This window comes from Oncorhynchus tshawytscha, linkage group LG33 (genome assembly GCF_018296145.1).
Source record: "Oncorhynchus tshawytscha isolate Ot180627B linkage group LG33, Otsh_v2.0, whole genome shotgun sequence".
Classification (NCBI taxonomy): domain Eukaryota; kingdom Metazoa; phylum Chordata; class Actinopteri; order Salmoniformes; family Salmonidae; genus Oncorhynchus; species Oncorhynchus tshawytscha.
Genome location: NC_056461.1, coordinates 25,669,598 through 25,690,531, shown reverse-complemented (window position 1 = coordinate 25,690,531; position 20,934 = coordinate 25,669,598). Strand labels below are relative to the sequence as shown.

Below are 20,934 nucleotides of genomic sequence, written 5' to 3'. Positions count from 1 at the left end.
TCACTGCACCTATCCGGTGTATGTGACAATAAAACATATTATTATTTTGGTTAACACTCACACACTTATAAAGTATCTCATAGGCCCCTGATCACTGATTAACAAAGAACCCATAGACAAACATGTCAGCCAAACCTATTTGCACTACTCAACTACTGAATGATAACACATATCAACTCTCTCTCTCTCTCACACACACACACACACACACACACACACACACACTCTTAGTGGAGGCCTCTTGGTCCACTTATCTGGGCTGCACTTTCATCAAGCGTTCAAAAGGACTATGACTGAGAGGTGCTGATTTCTATATAACTACAGTCATTATAGCGTGTGTTGCGTGTGTGTGTGTGTTGCGTGTGTGTGTGTTGCGTGTGTGTGTGTGTTGCGTGTGTGTGTGTTTGCCTGGGGCTCAGAGATGGAAGAAAAACAATCCTGTGGAAATCTTTTAGCGAGGCAATATCTTTTAATCAGTCAATGATTACACATCAGGGAAAAAAACACCTCTACTCCAAACAAATACAGAGAGAGCTTGGGTAATTAACCAAGTATTACGCCTACAAAGAAAACTCCTCATTTGTCCACAGAGGAAGTCTGAAGTCTGCACTCAATTTAGACATGGAACATCTATTGTATTTATTTTGTCCTCGTAGCTAGTCTCTCTTTATTTTGAGTGGATTTGAGGTAGGTCAGGTGTTTGTGTGTGTGAGTGTGAGAGACTGTTGACACTAGAGGGCCAGACCTGATTTAAAGACACACGTTTCCCATTTACGCACTCACTCACACGACTGCTAGTTCAGCCGTACCAAAACAAATCCTGTGGATACCTTTACACCCTTTAATAGCTCACTCCAACACTATGAGTTAGTCACTCTCTCAAGAATGAACAAAAAAAAGTTTCTGCCTGAAAAACACCAAAAAGTTGTCAGCATCACCACCAGAATACACCCTGATGTTTTATCTTATGATTACAGTTTTAAAATGACACAGAGTCCAACTCTCTCATGAACTCACGTGCAGACACACACACACACACACACACACAGAGAGCGAGCCTTGAAGAATCTTCCACCACATATTAGACCCACACCGCAGTCCCCCATCCACCCTCACTCCAATGAAAGTCTATCTCTTCCCAAATGACCCAACGGGGTGGCCTCGCTGACATCACACTCGGTGGGGCTGAATTCAATCAAAGCGCTGGCATCAGGGCTACAGGGAGAAATGTATACATTGAGAAAGTGTGTGTGTGTAATGTAACTGGTGTGATATTAACAATGATTTGGGGGCTATTCAGTGTGTTGTGTACTCCGGTGTAATGGGCAAGACAATTAATGATCTTTTATTGCTATAATGTTTCTGTTTCGGTGTCTGTCAGTCTATTTCGGTGTCTGTCAGTTTACGCATCTGATCATAGCTAAGCTTTGCCGATGAGGCAACATGAGTACCATCTTCCTGAGACATGCTATGGCAGAATGCCATGAGAAACACACGTAACATTACCATATCATGTCCCCACAACATAACATTCACCCAACATCAACAGCTAAAAATGCTACTTTTTCCATTTGAGGTCGGCCATTGGCAGAAAGTCTCCCGAAATCTTCCCACGCGAGAAAAGGGTTCAAAACAGAACTTTTCTGCATCTCATAACATCACCACAGAATAAGCATAGTTGAATGATTAGCATTATGCTAATCATAAATACCACTCAGATTAGATCCGTTTTCCTTTCGATTCTCGTTTGCGTTAGCTTTGCTGAACGGGCACCTTCAGGGCAATTTATCAGAGAAGAGCCCGCACACAAACACACAGACCCCTTGATTGGCCAAGGGGATGAGAATGCTAATGAGTTGCGGGTGGCTGCTACCTAAGGCGACGTACAAAAGAGGCCGTGACCGCCGCGAAAGCAGCCTAATTATAATTACCGGAAGAGGCTTCTAATGAGGTAGCATTAGTATGGCTCTGACGGTTACAGCTTGATAAAGGTTTTTGTTAGCTAAGAAAATTAAGCTTGTCCATAGATGTGGATGAAGACATTTGGATTCAGATTTTCACCTTGGCACTTGAGCACAAGCATGAGTGTGGGAATGTGAGTAATATGTATTTTGCATGCTCCATTAGGTTAGGCCTTGCTTTGTGTGTGCGCGCGTGAGAGTGTGTGTGTCCGTGTGTCTGTGTACCTGTACTGCAGTGCCAGTCGTAGGGCGGTAGCGTTGGACTCGTATTTGCCGACCAGCATGCTCATCCTCTCTGCGTTGCCCTTACACTCCTCCAACGTGATGGTCAAGAGGTCATTCTGAGACTTCAGGTGTTCGATGCGGCTGGAACACACACATTAGTCATCATTATTGGATTACATTTACTGTATAAAGTGCTTGTTATATCTCAAAGCACTTCACATTGCAACTCACCCCTCCACCAGCGATTTAAAGCACCCACCTGGGTGATTCACGGCAGTTATTTTGTACCAGATCGCTCATCACACATCAGCTATTGCAGTAAAGGGAGTGTTAGGGGACAAACGGACGGTGCAACTATAGCCACCCTCCTCTCTCTTACTCAAATGGCCTTGGTTTTATGGGTAGATTATATGAGAGTAGCTAGTGACACGTAACTATCCATATAATTAAGGCTGTCAATAAAGCACTCAGGGCTTAATGAAGAGAAAAGAGGGCGTGTCCGCAGCCTGGTGGTTAGACATCCCATAAAAACATGGGCAAAATAACAACCTTAAAGTAGACACACCCCAAAATCTAAGTCACAGGTTACCGGGTGCCAAGCTATCCCCTTCATTTTGGATTGGCGCACTAATGATGTATTATACCACTTATGAGGTACGACAATGGTTCGATTTCAAGGTAAACTATCCCTTTAAGCGTACTTATCCATTTGGATAAGCCTCAAAAAAAGAGTGATCTTAATGTGTTCTTTGTTCGAAAAAATTGAAAACTGAACAATCACCGCGATCTTGACATTCAATTTGGCCTGAGAGACAGACCTACAGAACTGTATAAGCAGTGTTTCACAACATTTCAAACCCATCTGCTTTAAATGTCTACTAAGTCTGAAGCTCTGACTGGAATGAAGTGATAAAACGCACAGGAATTACAAAGGATTACGACTTAAGCCCTCCTACTGAGAACACTCAGATCTCCACATCTCACTTCCAAATAGTCAGGATTATGAGGAAACGTCATAACATAATTCGCTAAATTTGAAATCCCCCCCAAAGATCCTAAAGTACACTGTTTGAAGAGTTACTACTTCATTCGCTTGGAACAGACTTCTGAAGGGAGCTTTTTGAGGAAAAGAAGAGCTGGAAATAAAACCGGTTTTATAAAAATTCACCTGCATGTTAGAACACAAATATTGAACATGTGCCTGAATCGGGTTCATTCACAGGCTTGGGCTTTCTTAAAGGGCCCATAATGAAGACTCGCTGATAGAAAAGTACCTCTAGTGTGAACCTCTAAACTAGTGTAGGCCAGGGGGATGTTAATACTACAGTTTACATTTTAAACATGGCCTTTTTTATCCTACATCAATACAAAGCAAATTCGTGTATTTTACCGATGTAAACTTACATACAATGCATTCGAAAATTATTCAGACCATCAACTTTTTCCACATTTGTTACATTACAGCCTTATTCTAAAACTTATTCTAAAACCAGGTGGTGTCAGAGGAAGGCACAAACAATTGTCACCTTGACTCACATTGTCAAAGACACCAGCCACCCTAGTCATAGACTGTTCTGTTTGCTACCAGACGGCAAGCAGTAGGTACTGGAGCGCCAAGTCCAAGAGGTTTCTAAACAGCTTCTACCCCCAAGCCATTAAACTCCTGTACATCTACTCACATGGTGACTATTTTTATTGCCCCCACCCCCACTCTTCTAAGCTGCTGCTACTCTGTTTATTATCTATGCATTGTCACTTTAATAACTCTACCGGCATGCACATATTACCGCAATTACCTAGACTAACTGGCACCCCCGCACATTGACGCTGCTCTTTAATTATTTGTTACTTTTATTTGTTTATTTGTTACTTTTTTGTTGTTGTTATTTTCTTAAAACTGCATTGTTGGTTAAGGGCTTTTAAGTAAGCATTTCACTGTAAGGTCTAAACCTGTTGTATTCGGCGCAAGTGACAAATACAATTCGATATGATTTGATTCTGGAAGGTTCTCCCATCTCTACAGAGGAACTCTGGAGCTCTGTCAGAGTGACCATCGGTTTCTTGGTCACCTCCCTGACCAAGTCCCTTATCCCCTGATTGCTCAGTTTGGCCAGATCTAGGAAGATACTTGGTTGTTCCAAACTTCTTTAATTTAAGAATGATGGAGGCCACTGCGTTCTTGGGAACCTTCAATGTTGCAGAAATGTTTTTGTACCCTTCCCCAGATTTGTGCCTCGACACAATCCCGTCTCGGAGCACTACGGACAATTCTTTCAACCTCATGGCTTGGTTGCACTGTCAACTGTGGGACCTTATATAGACAGGTGTGTGTACATTTTGGCATTAATGGGATACAGTATAACTTTATTATAACATTACTTATAAGATGAAGATCAGGGCTTTATAGGCAATGTGGTTTGAGTGTCACCTGTTAAGTCTCTCCGTCTCCACCTCAAACTCCCTGATCTTGTTCTCAGAGATGGCTGATCCGTGGGAGTAGAGGGTCTGGAAGATCTCCTGGATGTTGGAGCAGTCCTGGAGGGAGTGTGCCAAGTGCTCCGCCACATTACTGGACACCTGGGAGGAAGAGGAACAGGGGAACATGGGGGAAAGACTGACATTTACATCTATGGAGAGGAGTAGACAGCTCTTCATCCAATGTGAGTCAAGGTGCAGCCAAAAATCACAACGTAAAAACAGCACAATTGGAATTTAATAGGTCAGGCAAACTGAGGGGATTTCTTTGTGATCCTCCACTCTCTTAATCCACATTGAGTTTATACATAATGTGTTTATAACCTTTAATTATACAGATTGGTTTTTATTGAGATTAAACTATTTTTCAAGAGATTGTATACAGGTCTTCTATTGAACTTTGCTCTCCCTCCTCTCAGCCTAGTCCCAGAGGAATACTAACAGTCTGCATCTCTTTCTCGCTCTTCCCTCTCACTCTCTTTCAAGTCTATTTTGGGCCAGATGGGTTCCGGCTAAAGAGAATTTTGGTGGCCAGAGCTTCAAGGAAAAGAGAAGCCCTGGAATCATTAGGATTGGTTCCTGTCACTCACACCTGAACACACACCAAGGGGAGAGAGGGAGATATAAAAAGAGAGGGAAGGAAAGGGAGAGAGGCACTAGAGAAAAGAGGGCATCAGAAGAGGAATGAAAGAGGAGAGAGATAAAACGATGTACAGTCGTGGCCAAAAGTTTTGAGAATGACACAAATATTAATTTCCACAAAGTTTGCTGCTTCAGTGTCTTTAGATATTTTTGTCAGATGTTACTATGGAATACTGAAGTATCATTACATGCATGTCATAAGTGTCAAAGGCTTTTATTGACAATTACATGAAGTTGATGCAAAGAGTCAATATTTGCAGTGTTGACCCTTCATTTTCAAGACCTCTGCTATCCGTACTGGCATGCTGTCAATTAACTTCTGGGCCACATCCTGGCTGATGGCAGCCAATTCTTGCATAATCAATGCATGGAGTTTGTCAGAATTTGTGGGTTCTCAATGGGATTAAGGTCTGGGGTGTTTCCTGGCCATGGACCCAAAATATCGATGTTTTGTTCCCCGAGCCACTTAGTTATCACTTTTGCCTTATGGCAAGGTGCTCTGTCATGCTGGAAAAGGCATTGTTCGGCACCAACCTGGATGGTTGGGAGAAGTTGCTCTCGGAGGATGTATTGGTACCATTCTTTATTCATAGCTGTGTTCTTAGGCAAAATTGTGAGTGAGCCCACTCCCTTGGCTGAGAAGCAACCCCACACATGAATGGTCTCAGGATGCTTTACTTTTGGCATGACACAGGACTGATGGTAGCTCTCACCTTGTCTTCTCTGGAAAAGCTTTTTTCCGGATGCCCCAAACAATCGGAAAGGGGATTCAGAGAAAATGACTTTACCCCAGTGCTCAGCAGTCCAATCCCTGTACCTTTTGCAGATTATCAGTCCCCGATGTTTTTCCTGGAGAGAAGAGGCTTCTTTGCTGCCCTTCTTGACACCAGGCCATCCTCCAAAAGTCTTTGCCTCACTGTTCGTGCAGATGCACTCACACCTGCCTGCTGCCATTCCTGAGCAAGCTCTGTACTGGTGGTGCCCCGATCCCGCAGCTGAATCAACTTTAGGAGACGGTCCTGGTGCTTGCTAGACTTTCTTGGGCGCCCTGAAGCCTTCTTCACAACAATTGAACTGCTCTCCTTGAAGTTCTTGATGATCCGATAAATGGTTGATTTAGGTGCAATCTTACTGGGAGAATATCCTTGACGGCACATGTTTCCTTGCAGGTAACCATTGTTGACAGAGGAAAAACAATGATTCCAAGCACCACCCTCCTTTTGAAGCTTCCAGTCTGTTATTCGAACTCAATCAGCATGACAGAGTGATCTCCAGCCTTGTCCTCATCAACACTCACACCTGGGTTAACGAGAGAATCACTGACATGATGTCAGCTGGTCCTTTTGTGGCAGGGCTGAAATGCAGTGGAAATGTTTTTTTGGGGATTCAGTTCATTTGCATGGCAAAGAGGGACTTCGCAATTAATTGCAATTCATCTGATCACTCTTCATAACATTCTGGAGTATATGCAAATTGCCATCACACAAACTGAGGCAGCAGACTTTGTGTAAATTTATATTTGTGTCATTCTCAAAACTTTTGGCCACGACTGTACTGTACAGTGCCTTTGGAAAGTATTAAGACCCCTTGACTTGTTATACATTTTGTTATGTTACAGCCTTATTCTAAAATTGACTCAATTGCTTTTTTACTAACCAATCTATACACAATACCCCATAATGACAAAGCAAAAACAGGTTTAGATGTTTTAGCTAAATTATTAAAAATAAACTGAAATATCACATTTACATAAGTATTCAGACCCTTTACTCAGTACTTTGTTTAAGCTCCTTTGGCAGAAATTACAACGTTGAGTCTTCTTGGGAATGATGATACAAGCTTGGAACACCTGTATTTGGGAAGTTTCTCCCATTCTTCTCTGCAGATCATCTCAAGCTCTGTCCGGTTGGATGGGAAGCATTGCTGCACAGCTATTTCAGGTCTTTCCAGAGATGTTCGATCGGGTTCAAGTCCGGGCTCTGGCTGTGCCACTCAAAGACATTCAGAGACTTATCCCAAAGAAACTCCTGCGTTGTCTTGGCTGTGAGCTTAGGGTCGTTGTCCTGTTGGAAGGTGAACCTTCACCCCAGTCTGAGGTCGTGAGCACTCTGTAGCAGGTTTTCAATAAGGATCTCTCTGTACTTTGCTCCTTTCATCTTTGCCTCGATCCTGACTAGTCTCCCAGGCCCTGATGCTGAAAAACATCCTCACAGCATGATGCTGCCACCACCATGCTTCATCATAGGGATGGTACAGGTTTCCTCCAGATGTGACGTTTGGCATTCAGGCCAAAGAGTTCAATCTTGGTTTCATCAGACCAGGGAATCTTGTTCCTCATGATTTGAGAGTCTTTAGGTGCCTTTTGGCAAACTCCAAGCAGGCTGTCGTGTTCCTTTTACCGAGGAGTGGCTTCCGTCTGGCCACTCTACCATAAAGGCCTGACTGGTGGAGTGCTGCAGACATGGTTGTCCTTCTGGAAGGTTCTCCCATCTCCACAGACGAACTCTAGAGCTGGGTTCTTGGTGGCCCTTTTCCCAGGATTGCTCAGTTTGCCTGGGATGCCAGCTCTAGGAAGAGTCTTTGTGGTTCCAAACTTCTTCCATTTAAGAATGAAGGAAGCCACTGTGGTCTTGGGGACCTTCAATGCTGGAGAAATGTTTTGGTACCCTTCCCCAGATCCATGCTTCAAAACAATCCAGTCTCGGAGTTCTACTGACAATTCCTTCAATCTCAATTGGTTTTTGATCCGACATACACTGTCAACTGTGGGATCTTATATAAACAGATGTGTGCCTTTCCAAATCGTGTATAATCAATTGAATTTAACACAGTTGGACTCCAATCAAGTTGTAAAAACTGCTCTTAAACGCTAGTAAAACCAAATGCATGCTTGTCAACCGTTCGCTGTCTGCACCTGCACGCCCAACTAGCATCACCACTCTGGATGGTTCCGACCTAGAATATGTGGACATCTATAAGTACCTAGGTGTCTGGCTAGACTGCAAACTCTCCTTCCAGACTCATATCAAACATCTCCAATCTAAAATCAAATCTAGGGTCGGCTTTCTATTCCACAACAAAGCCTCCACTCACGCCGCCAAACTTACCCTAGTAAAACTGACTATCCTACCGATCCTCGACTTCGGCGATGTCATCTACAAAATAGCTTCCAATACTCTACTCAGCAAACTGGATGCAGTTTATCACAGTGCCATCCGTTTTGTTACTAAAGCACCTTATACCACCCACCACTGCGACCTGTATGCTCTAGTCGGCTGACCCTCACTGCATATTCTCGCCAGACCCACTGGCTCCAGGTTATCTACAAGTCCATGCTAGGTAAAGCTCCGCCTTATCTCAGTTCACTGGTCACGATGGCAACACCCACCCGTAGCACGCGCTCCAGCAGGTGTATCTCACTGATCATCCCTAAAGCCAACACCTCATTTGGCCGCCTTTCCTTCTAGTTCTCTGCTGCCTGTGACTGGAACAAATTGCAAAAATCGCTGAAGTTGGAGACTTTTATCTCCCTCACCAACTTTAAACATCTGCTATTTGAGCAGCTAACCAATCGCTGCAGCTGTACATAGTCCATCGGTAAATAGCCCACCCAATTTACCTACTTCATCCCCATACTTTTTTTATTTATTTACTTTTCTGCTCTTTTGCACACCAGTATCTCTACCTGCACATGACCATCTGATCATTTATCACTCCAGTGTTAATCTGCAAAATTGTAATTATTTGCCTACCTCCTCATGCCTTTTGCACACAATGTATATAGACTCTTTTTTTCTACTGTGTTATTGACTTGTTTATTGTTTACTCCATGTGTAACTCTGTGTTGTTGTTTGTTCACACTGCTATGCTTTATCTTGGCCAGGTCGCAGTTGTAAATGAGAACTTGTTCTCAACTAGCCTACCTGGTTAAATACCTGGTTAAATAAAGGTGAAATAAATAAATAAAAAAGGATGATCAATGGAAACAGGATGCACCTGAGCTCAAATTCGAGTCTCATAGCAAAGGGTCTGAATACTTATGTAAATAAGGTATTTCTGTTTTCAATACATTTGCAAAAATGTATACAAACCTGTTTTCGCTTTGTCATTATGGGGTATTGTGTGTAGATTGCTGAGGAACTTTTTTCCATTTTAGAATAAGGCTGTAACGTAACAAAATGTGAAAAAGTAAAGGGGTCTGAATACTTTCCGATGGCACTGTAGCTGGGTCTGTTGATAGTTCCCCCCCTCCCTGTTCCTCTGTTCGAGGTGACGTTGTCAGATCTATCTTTAGTGTCAACGGGGCTTTGTGGGTGCAGAGGGAGGGGAGCAGTGGGGTATGAGCTACACCAGGTCTGTCACACCATACTGGTGATAGATACCCATCTCTGACACTTCTGCTGATGCTGCGGTTATCATCGGCCAGCTGCTACAAGGAAATGTCCTACCTACTGTCGCTCTCTCTCGTATTCTGTCTACCCCTCTCTCTATCCTACTTCCTTTATTTTAACATTGCCATCTTCCCCCTCAAAGCCTTCAGTATTGAATAGGCATTCAGTAGCTCCTTACCCCAATGCTGCTGATCTCTGATCCCAGAACAGGCCTCTCGGTGGAGGAAGACTCCGACCTGGTTTTAGACAGTTTCACCCGCTCCGCCACCTAGCAACAAGACAACAAACTGCTTGATCTCCAAGGCATTCCTAGTCAATCGCAAAACATTTCTATAAAAAACAACAACGATACAGCCTTACATTCCTACTCTTTTCTGTCTCGCACTGTTGGCAGTAGGTGCAATTTTTTCAGCTGCCATATGTCTGAAGGTACCAACTCTGCGTGCCCGGAGAGAAAATCAAGTGCACCTACAGGCTTTACCTACAGCTTTCTCGAGCACACAGCAAAGGAAGTTGATACTGTGATTTCAAAACATCTAAAACCATGACTAAAGAGAGACTGTCAACAATTACAGCAAAGAGCTGCTGTTTTTATGAGTGAGTTCATGTTGAATTTTTAGTCATCACTTTTATAAGCCACTCACACTACAGTTTCAATGAATGAGTAGCAACGTGTATCGATAGGCTTGCATTGTTATTATTAGTGACGGTCTTCTTTTAAATCAAGGAATATTTCACTTACTCTGGTCATAAGAGCAACAACATGAATTTTTACATGAGGCAGAACTAATGCGGTGGGATTCGAGTTTCGCCATCCCCTTTTTGGTCTTAGCGAAGCGGGGAGGGCTGAGGGGTAGTCTGATGGTGAGAGGCGGACCTGCTGATGCACTCCCCCTGCTGAGACTGACCATCAGAGGCAGGCACAAGCAGTCCAGTAACATAAAGCAAGCACATTATTTCAATGTATGCTCACAAGTAATACAACAAATTATGATCTATTACCAGTGTGAAATGTAATGTCTGATAAAAACATAATTGGCAGGGCAATTCAGGCATTGCATAATGAATTGCGCATATAGCAAACTTAATTTCTACAGAACTGTTTTTAATAGGTTAATGTTGCATAGGTTTACATTTTTTTTTTATCTGGGGTATGTCTCAGCCTTCATTTTGACTCAGAAAGTGATCTCGGCTCAGAAAAGGTCCACTGCTCTCATGTATTGTATTCCCTCTGAGGCTCAAAGTCAAGGACACACATGGGACAGTGGAAGAGCGAATGGTTGCCTGATTACCACTGTCCCTCTCTGGCTGGACAAGCCAAAGGCTAGTATGCTGATTAGTGTGTGTGTGTGTGTGTGTGTGTGTGTGTGTGTGTGTGTGTGTGTGTGTGTGTGTGTGTGTGTGTGTGTGTGTGTGTGTGTGTGTGCGCAATTCAACTCATAGAGACAGTACTATAAGAGATGGTGAAAAGTGCAAAAAGAAAAAATGTTTGTCCTTGGTCATTCCAGAGGAGAGTTCATAAGATCCCCAGAGAGACATTGCATTACCTCACATGAATGTACGATGTTCCATTTCATCAATTCTATTACTCAAGACCGTGTGAGGTCTTAACCCTTTAATGTACTTCCACATGCATAACTTTTTTTTCTTCCCCTTACTATGCATGTCATAGTGTGTGTGTTCTACCTTGGCCACAGGTATGTCGTTACTGCTGCTGCTGGTGCTGAGTTCCCCAGTGCTGGGGTTGATTGGACGGGAGGCGGGGGTGAGACGCCCGGGGCTGGACAGGCCTGCAGGCTGGGAGCTCTGGAGACGCGTCTGCAGCTCCCGCACCTGGTGATAAGACACCATAGAGATATATTATATGACTATTTAATGCGAATGTGTTCTATTTAATTATATGGCACACAAAGACACACATAAGCTGGTGGTCATGGCAAAACATTAAAATAACATGAATAAAACATCAATAACCCCCAGACCTGCTGAAAACCCACAACTGCTTATCACCTCATCATACAGAGGATTGACAAAAGGACTCAGTTAGTTGCAACTTTAACCACTTCTTGCTCCAATTTTAGACAATGTGAGGATCCATCCCATCTCTTTAAAGCAGTGGGCAAAGGCAGGAATTTTGGGACAGTGATGATGTCATGAATGCAGAGGCAACAGGGTACTTGAGTCACTCCACTGCTGACAGGCTTCTCCCCACTCTATATTAAGCATCAAAAAGCTATTTGGAAAGGCTTGCCAGATCTCGCAATGAATTTGTATGCAAGCTTGGATTTGTCTGTATTATGCTTGCAGCTTGTATACAAAATCCAAATGCTGTTGTCAATATGTTGTTACTTCTTCACAACCCTAAGCAGTTTAGGCTCCAGGTGTGTGTGTGTGGTTGTGTGCATGAATGTTGGGGAGTGTGTATGTGTCAGAGGGAGAGAGCTTCCTCTGCCAGGAAAAGCGTGGAAAAGAAAGAACATTAGTTTGACCCCTGGCTCATGAAAATACTATATAAACAGTGAAAACTCAGCAAAATTGATTTTGAAAACAATGGCCTTTTGTGCTTTACACAGCACCCATTGTACACACAGAGACACCACAATATATACCCGCAAACAGTCAGCAACTGGCATGAGTTGTTGGCAGCACTGGATAGCTGAATACACATGACAAGAATTCAAAGTCATGTTAGCTACCTGCATGTTGTCAATAATATAGGCAAACCTTTAAATTGCACACATACATGTGGCATTATAGGCAGGTAAATCTATCTACATCAAATGTATGGTCTGAAATTTAAATCAGGCTTCCTCTAGGGCAGACATACTGGCCTGGAAAACAGCTGAGGCGATAAGCCTGCATCTGCCACTAACTCTGTCTCTGCCTCCGCCAGCCAGACTGCGAGAACAGATTTTGCCCACCTCTATTTCCCTACGGACGCCAGGGGAGAGGAGACTTTCAGAGACAGATAGAGAGAAAAAGGGTAGAGCGGAAACAGAAGAGAAAGTGAGTGACAGAAAGAGGGGGGCTAGAGGAGAGTGGGGAAAGGTTGACAGTGAAGCAGACACTGGGAATGAGAGAGGGAGAGCAGAGACAGACAGGGTGTAGGAGAGAGGGAGAGATAGCAAGCTGGTCCTGGAAACACAATTAGACCCAACCGAAATCATGAGAACACAAAACAATATTACGTGACACATTGTAAATATATATTTTTCTTTTCACTGAGCAAACTAGAACGCTATTTGGCCCTAAACAGAGTACAGTGGCAGAATACCGGACCACTGTGACTGACCCAAAATTAAGAAAAGCTTTGACTATGTACAGGCTGTGCACACTGCCTACAAAATCCATTGAAAACTGAGCTGCACTTCCTGACCTCTTGCCAAATGTATGAGCATATTAGAGATACATAATACCCTCAGATTACACAGACCCACAAAGATTTGAAAACAAATACAATTCCAGACCCACAGCGTGCAATCACAGCAGCAAGATTTGTGACCTGTTAACAATGGTGTTTGAAGAAAAACAAACATGTATTTACGTTTATTTATTTTCCATTTTCTACTTTAAGTATTTGCACATTGTTACAACACTGTGTCATGACTGTCCTGTGAGGATCACAATGGGTCAGGTCAGCTTAGCAATGGCTGACAATAACCAGACCATCTCCCACCGACAAATGAGGGGAAGAGAGAACTGTGGGGGTTTTGAAACCTCCACACCTGGTCGTAAATTTAAAGCAGGAGAGAACTCTCTCTCTACCCTTTAGTATCAACCAAAGAAATGCTGTTGTCTAGAGAGATTTTTGCCGCCCGAAAACTCTTAACGTTAAAAAAGTGAATCATGGAACAATATTTCTAAAGTAACGACATGGGAAATAGTCAGTGGGGAGACATAGGAAACTAATGTCATATTGTTTTTCATTTTGTGATGTTATTAAAAACGGTATGGACCAAATACTACAACTTGGAAAGGATACCCACTTTATCTGTCAAGTTTTCATCCAATATGTTGTGAATACAATATGAAAAATTATTCAAGTATTTTGGTTAAGATATGAAAGAGCTTTTAGGACGGGTAAGAGAGAACTTCTAATCATATCCTTTGCACATTAAGTAGCCACGCCCCGAGTGAGGTCAGAGAGCTTGGCAGCATGATGGAACGCCCCTTTTCGCCAGAATGCTTAAAAAGCCTTTGTTACGAAATTAACATTAGACCAGGAAGCGTGAGGCAAGAGCTACATGTTTTAAATGGCTCAAACTCTGAATCTCAACATGGGGTGAAGAAATACTCACCTTCCTTTAGACCAGAGAGACGAAGAGCTGCAGCTCATGTCTATTGTGGTCCGAATCCTGAATACCAACACGAGGAGGAAGAGGCGAGAAGCTCATCTCAGAAAATCAGATATTGAGAAAAGCTCATCTAAGTGAGACTATCCTACTACGCTCATCACCAATGGGAACCGTCGACATGGCTGTTATCTTCCAGAGTGAACAACAGTAGAAGACGGGAAAGAAGATAGCCCTTTCAGACAATCAGAGCCATACAGCTGGAAGGCTAACAACTTTCCGAGAAGGCTTGTTTCCGACCGAGATAAACAACGAACAAAGGCATTTCACACGTAAACACATTCATGATTGCTTATTCCAAATTGGCGGCGGTTCATGTGCAAAGTATATGTTTAATGGGAGAATAGTTATAGGCACCTTTGTCTCATGTAAAGTGTGTATGTTAATTCTGTGTTATTATTTAGTTAGCTAGCAAATAAATAATTAAACCCATGTGTAGTACTGAATAATGAGCAAGGCTGGGGGTTTTGCAGATCCAAGAACGTTACGATAGTTCAGAATGAGTATTTGATAAGAAGTACAGTGCCTTGCAAAAGTACTCATCCCCTTTGCATTTTCCCTATTTTGTTGCATTACAACCAGTAATTTAAATAGATTTTTATTTGGATTTCATGTAATGGACATACACAAAATAGTCCAAATTGGTGAAGTGAAATTTAAAAAACAACTTGTTCCAAAAAAAACAACAACTGAAAAGTGGTGCGTGTATATGGATTCAAACACTTTGCTATGAAACCCCTAAATAAGATCTGGTGCAACCAATTACCTTCAGAAGTCACATAATTAGTTAAATAAAGTCCACTTGTGTGAAATCTAAGTGTCACATGATCTGTCACATGATGTCAGTATATATACACCTGTTCTGAAAGGCCTCAGAGTCTGCAACACCACTAAGGAAGGGGCAAACATGCCAAGAGAGTGCCGCCCACCAAAACTCACAGACCAGGCAGGTAGGGCATTAATCAGAGAGGCAACATAGATACCAAAGATAAACCTGAAGGAGCTGCAAAGCTCCACAGCAGAGATTGGCGTATCTGTCCATAGGACCACTTTAAGCCATACACTTTACGGAAAAGTGGCCAGAAAAAAGCCATTGCTTAAAAAAGAAGAAGAAGCAAACATGTTTGGTGTTGGCCAAAAGGAATGGGGGAGACTCCCCAGATGAGACTCAAATTGAGCTTTTTGGCATGCAAAAATCCATCGGCAGGGATCGATTTTTTTTCCATCGGCAGGGACTGGGAAACTGGTCAAAATTGAAGGAATGATGATGGCGCTAAATACAGGGAAATTATTGATGGAAACCTGTTTCAGTCATCCAGAGATTTGGGACTGGGACAGAGGTTCACCTTCCAGCAGGACAATGACCCTAAGCATACTGCTATAGCAACACTCGAGTGGTTTAAGGGGAAACATTTAAATGTCTTGGAATGGCCTAGTCAAAGCTCAGACCTCAATCCAATTGAGAATCTGTGATATGACTTAAAGATTCCTGTACACCAGTGGAACCCATCCAACTTGAAGGAGCTGAAGCAGTTTTGCCTTGAAGAAAGGGCAAAAATCCCAGTGGCTAGATGTGCCAAGCTTATAGAGACATACCCCAAGAGACTTGCAGCTGAAATTGCTGCAAAAGGTGGCTCTACAAAGTATTGACTTTGGGTGGTGAATAGTTATGCACGCTCAAGTTCTGTTTTTTTGTCATATTTCTTGTTTGCTTCACAATTAAAAATATTTTGCATCTTCAAAGCGGTAGGCATGTTGTGTAAATCAAATGATACATGATAATGATCAAATCGATTTTAATTCCAGGTTGTAAGGTAACAAAATAGGAAAAATGCCAAGGGGGGTAACATTTTTCACAAGCCACTGCAATGAGTAATAAGATGACTGTTTATTGATGAAATAGGTAAAGACCTTATACAGTATAGCTTAATTCGGGAGATGGTAACTCTCTAAACATCTTCTTCCGTGGTGCCCCAAATCCTAATGAGTTAATTGTTATATTATTAATTTAAAGTCAGGTAACAATTAAAGATAGTTAGTGGATTAAATAACAGTCATCAGATTAATGAATGTAAAGTCACGACAACTGTATATAGACAATGACTGTTCACTTTGTATTGTTAATTTCACTTGCTTTGGCAATGTCAGCATACAGTATGTTTCCCAAGCCAATAAATGTGAGTGAGAGAGAGATAGAGAGCATGTAAAAGAATGAGGGAAAGCTTGGCCATGACTTTGAACACTGCTGTTTTTCCTGTTCTCCTCTCCTGAGAAACTCCCTGGGAGCCGAGGGTCTAAAAAAGAAAACATGGCTGCCATGTGCTGAGGACACAGATGACTGCGACATTATGAACTAGTCCTCTAGCCAGCTTTCTCACCTCATGATCCCTGAGAAAAGAAACTGCAAATAATATGATTCTGGTTCTATTTGGTTCTGGCCAGTTTATAAACTGAGGACTTTGTTTGACTCACATGCACATCTGTCCAGGACTGTTCTTGTATCCAGCTGATTTTAAAAAGTATACTGAACAACAATATAAATGGCAATATGCAACAATTTGAACAATTTTACTGAGTTAAAGTTCATATAAGGAAATCAGTCAATTGAAATACATTCATTAGGCCCTAATCCATGGATTTTACATGACTGGGAAGGGGCGCAGCCATGGGTGGGCCTGAGAGGGCATAGGCATACCCACTTGGAAGCCAGGTCCAGCCATTGCAGCACCAGGCCAGCCAATCAGAATGAGTTTTTCCCCACAAAGAGCTTTATTAAAGACAGAAATATTCCTCAGTTTCATCAGCTGTTCGAGTGGCAGGTCTCAGACAATCCCGCAGGTGAAGAAGCTGGAAGTGAAGGTCCTGGGCTGGCGTGGTTACACGTGGTCTGTGGTTGTGAGGCTGGCAACAACTCTGGTGGACATTCCTGCAGTCAGCATGCCAATTGTACACTCCCTCAAAACATCTGTGGCATTGTGTGACAAAACAGCACATTTTAGAGTGGCTTGTTATTGTCCCTAGCACAAGGTGCACCTGTGTAATGATCATGCTGTTTAATCAGCTTCTTCATATGCAACAAATGTCAACTGGATGGATTATCTTGGCAAAGGAGAAATACTCACCAAATTTACACACAAAATTTGAGAGAAATAAGCTTTTTGTGTGTATGGACAATTTCTCATATCTTTTATTTCAGCTCATGTGTCACGTTCTGACCATCGTTCGTATGTGTTTTCCTTGTTTTAGTGTTGGTCAGGACGTGAGCTGGGTGGGCATTCTATGTTGTGTGTCTGGTTTGTCTATTTCTATGTTTGGCCTGATATGGTTCTCAATCAGAGGCAGGTGTTAGTCATTGTCTCTGATTGGGAACCATATTTAGGTAGCCTGTTTTGTGTTGGGTTTTGTGGGTGATTGTTCCTGTCTCTGTGTTTGCACCAGATAGGACTGTTTAGGTTTTCACTGTTCTTGTTTTGTTTAGTCTGTTCATGTATAGTCGTCTTTATTAAAAACATGAATCAATATAACCACGCTGCGTTTTGGTCCGCCTCTCTTTCGCCAGAAGAAAACCCTTACATCATGAAACATGGGACCAACACTTACCATGGTGCATTTACATTTTGGTCCAGTATACACTGCCTTATACTGTGGTGTTTCCTCTGGAAGTGGTTGAGTCCAACATATGTGATTCTTATTATGAGTGGAGTGCATTGTAAAAGCTTAGAAGGCTTACAATGACATGCCAATATATAGTGTTCTGTATCTGGCCTTTAAATTCAAACGCTCTTTGGTATCGTAAACAAAATGCTGACACAGCTGAATTATGTGGACAAGACACATACAGTACCGGTACTGTAAAAGGTGTAAAATATGCTTACTACCACAGTAAATACCTGTCCTTCAATGGAGGGTAAAAGCCTATGGAAGGAAAGTTAAGATCGTATCTGGACCTTGAGTCTCAAATGAGGGGGAATCCATATTTTAAAAGGCTGAGCGGGGGGAAGCGGGCCCCCAAGGACGCACTGGTGTGTGCATAGCAAATCCTTTAAGGAGCCCCACATTGAAATAGCAATGCAATGCATTTGTCCAATTTCTCTGTAAAACAAACAGATTTCATTAGAGGAAAGAGGAGAAGAGAAATTGAGAGGGTAGGAGGAACGAGTGCTCTGAGCTGAGCTGGGATGCTTTTTCTGCTGCGTCTAGGACTCCTTTGAGGACCCGCCAGAATTAGTGAGGCTGGTTAGGTCGGCCTGGCCATTTTTCGCTCGATGCATCTCGCGGTCTAATCGCATTACGGTCCTAACTAGCTCCAGCAAGCCTTGGGAGGACACCAGATTTGATTATGTGTCTAAAAACGCTCAACGTATTGATTCAGATGGCTGCCCCAACCAGCGCACCATCCATAGTTTGGTTCAGAAAGCAGAACTCAGTTCGCAGCTGGAAAATTCAAAGGGTTCATTCTTGCAGGAGCAAGGATAAATACACATGTCTTGCCACTGGTGCCCAGTAATGTCTTCTTCTCCTTCAGACTTCCCTGAATAAACTTCCTGGAATTAGAAATGGTACGTGCGAGTGTCTGTCAATGCAGTGGCCTAGCGACAAAGCATCAGAGAACATGTCTATATTTGAACTGATCGCCGCAGATCTTTCAATCCAACGGACATGGTGGACCATAATTGCAGCTTAGAGCCTCTGTGGAGAGAATTTTTTTATTCATTCAGATTCAGTCTTAGTTCTCTGCCTAGAACAGGTTCACACTAGGACACATTTACCAGCGATTTGGCAATAGGCTCAAGTTCTCACAACTTTTTCGGGATCTAATAAAATACATGAAAGCGAATTCAAACTAAGAAACATACAGCTATGTTGAGTCTCTTCTTTCTTCCTTCCACCTCACTAGATACCTTTTTGTATCGTATTGACTTATGGGTCAGATTCAATAAAAATGTATGTAAACCCGTCTTAGTAATAATAAGCAACGATGCACCCCAGTCTGTCAGCCACCAACACAGTCATGTGGAAAGGCTCAAAAGGTACACAAAAAACGAACAAAACCCATAAACCAAATGACAGAAAATGCTTTTAAAAAATCATAATAACAGGACCCAGCTGACTGACCCGTCGCCTCAAGCGGTCACGTTCCTCCCGGATGGCGTTCATGGTGGCCTTGGTGCGGTTCAGGTCCTCCTCCTTGGAGCACAGCATGGCCGTCAGGCTCTCGTTCTCTTCCCTCAGGCCGGCCAGCTCCTTCTGCCAGTGCATACGCTCCTCCGACAGGCTGGGGTAGAAGTCCCGGCCCAAGGCCCCCTCGATCTCCTCCACCGTCTGGGGGAAAGGAGGAAAGAGGGGGAACATTATTTTATTTTAAAGTGCCGTGTGTACAGTTGAAGTCGGAAGTTTACATACACTTAGGTTGGAGTCATTAAAACTAGTTTTTCAACCACTCCAAAAATTTCTTGATAACAAACTATAGTTTTGGCAAGTCGGTTAGGACATCTACTTTGTGAATGACACAAGTCATTTTCCCAACAATTGTTTACAGACAGATTATTTCACTTATAATTCACTGCATCACAATTCAAGTGGGTCAGAAGTTTACATACACAAAGTTGACTGTGCCTTTAAACATCTTCGAAAATTCCAGAAAATGATGGCATGGCTTTAGAAGCTTCTGATAGACTGATCGACATTATTTGAGTCAATTGGGGGTGTACCTGTGGATGTCTTTCAAGGCCTACCTTCAAACTCAGTGCCTCTTTGTTTGACATCATGGGAAAACCAAAAGAAATCAGCCAAGACCTCAGAAAATAAACATTGTAGACCTCCACAAGTCTGGTTCATCCTTGGGAGCAATTTCCAAATGCCTGAAGGTATCACCTTCATCTCTATAAACAATAGTACGCAAGTATAAACACCATGGGACCACGAAGCCGTCATACCGCTCAGGAAGGAGGCGCGTTCTGTCTACTAGAGATGAACGTACTTTTGGTGTGAAAAGTGCAAATCAATCCCAGAACAACAGCAAAGGACCTTGTGAAGATGCTGGAGGAAACAGGTACAAAAGTATCTATATCCACAATAAAACGAGTCCTGTATCGACATAACCTGAAAGGCCGCTCAGCAAGGAAGAAGCCACTGCTCCAAAACCGCCATAAAAAAGCCAGACTACGGTTTGCAACTGCACATGAAGAAATGTCCTCTGGTCTGATGAAACAAAAATAGAACTGTTTGTCCATAATGACCATTGTTATGTTTGGAGGAAAAGGGGGGACGCTTGCAAGCCAAAGAACGCCATCCCAACCGTGAAGCACGGGGGTGGCAGTATCATGTTGTGGGGGTGCTTTGCTGCAGGAGGGACTGGTGCACTTCACAAAACAGATGGCATCATGAGGAATGACAATTATGTGGATATTTTGAAGCAACATCTTAAGACATCAGTCAGGAAGTTAAAGCTTGGTCGCAAATGGGTCTTCCAAATTGACAATGACCCCAAGAATTCTTCCAAAGCTGTGGCAAAATGGCTTAAGGACAACAAAGTCAAAGTATTGGAGTGGCCATCACAAAGCCCTAACCTCAATCCTACAGAAAAACTGAAAAAGCGTGTGCGTGCAAGGAGGCCTACAAACCTGACTCAGTTACACCAGCTCTGTCAGGAGGAATGGGCCAAGATTCACCCAACTTATTGTGGGAAGCATGTGGAAGGCTACCCGAAACGTTTGACCCAAGTTAAAGAATTTAAAAGCAATGCTACCAAATACTAATTGAGTGTAATGTAAACTTCTGACACACTGGGAATGAAATAAAAGTGGAAATAAATTGTTCTCTCTACTATTATTCTGACATTTCACATTCTTAAAATAAAGTGGTGATCCAAACTGACCTAAGACAGGG

General features: G+C 42.7%; 1 protein-coding gene across 4 annotated transcripts in view; it reads right to left on the bottom strand.

The window, feature by feature from the left end:
* Positions 1-20,934, bottom strand: part of LOC112233454 (colorectal mutant cancer protein-like) — a 125,896-nt gene that overhangs the window by 24,987 nt on the left and 79,975 nt on the right. For all 4 annotated transcript variants that reach the window (XM_042311043.1, XM_042311044.1, XM_042311046.1 and 1 more), the window contains 5 exons: positions 19,162-19,368; positions 11,381-11,527; positions 9,873-9,962; positions 4,615-4,763; positions 2,187-2,327 (listed from right to left, as the gene is read on the bottom strand). In XM_042311043.1, the coding sequence (XP_042166977.1) occupies positions 2,187-2,327; positions 4,615-4,763; positions 9,873-9,962; positions 11,381-11,527; positions 19,162-19,368 (734 nt within the window). The remainder of the gene's footprint in view (positions 1-2,186; positions 2,328-4,614; positions 4,764-9,872; positions 9,963-11,380; positions 11,528-19,161; positions 19,369-20,934) is intronic.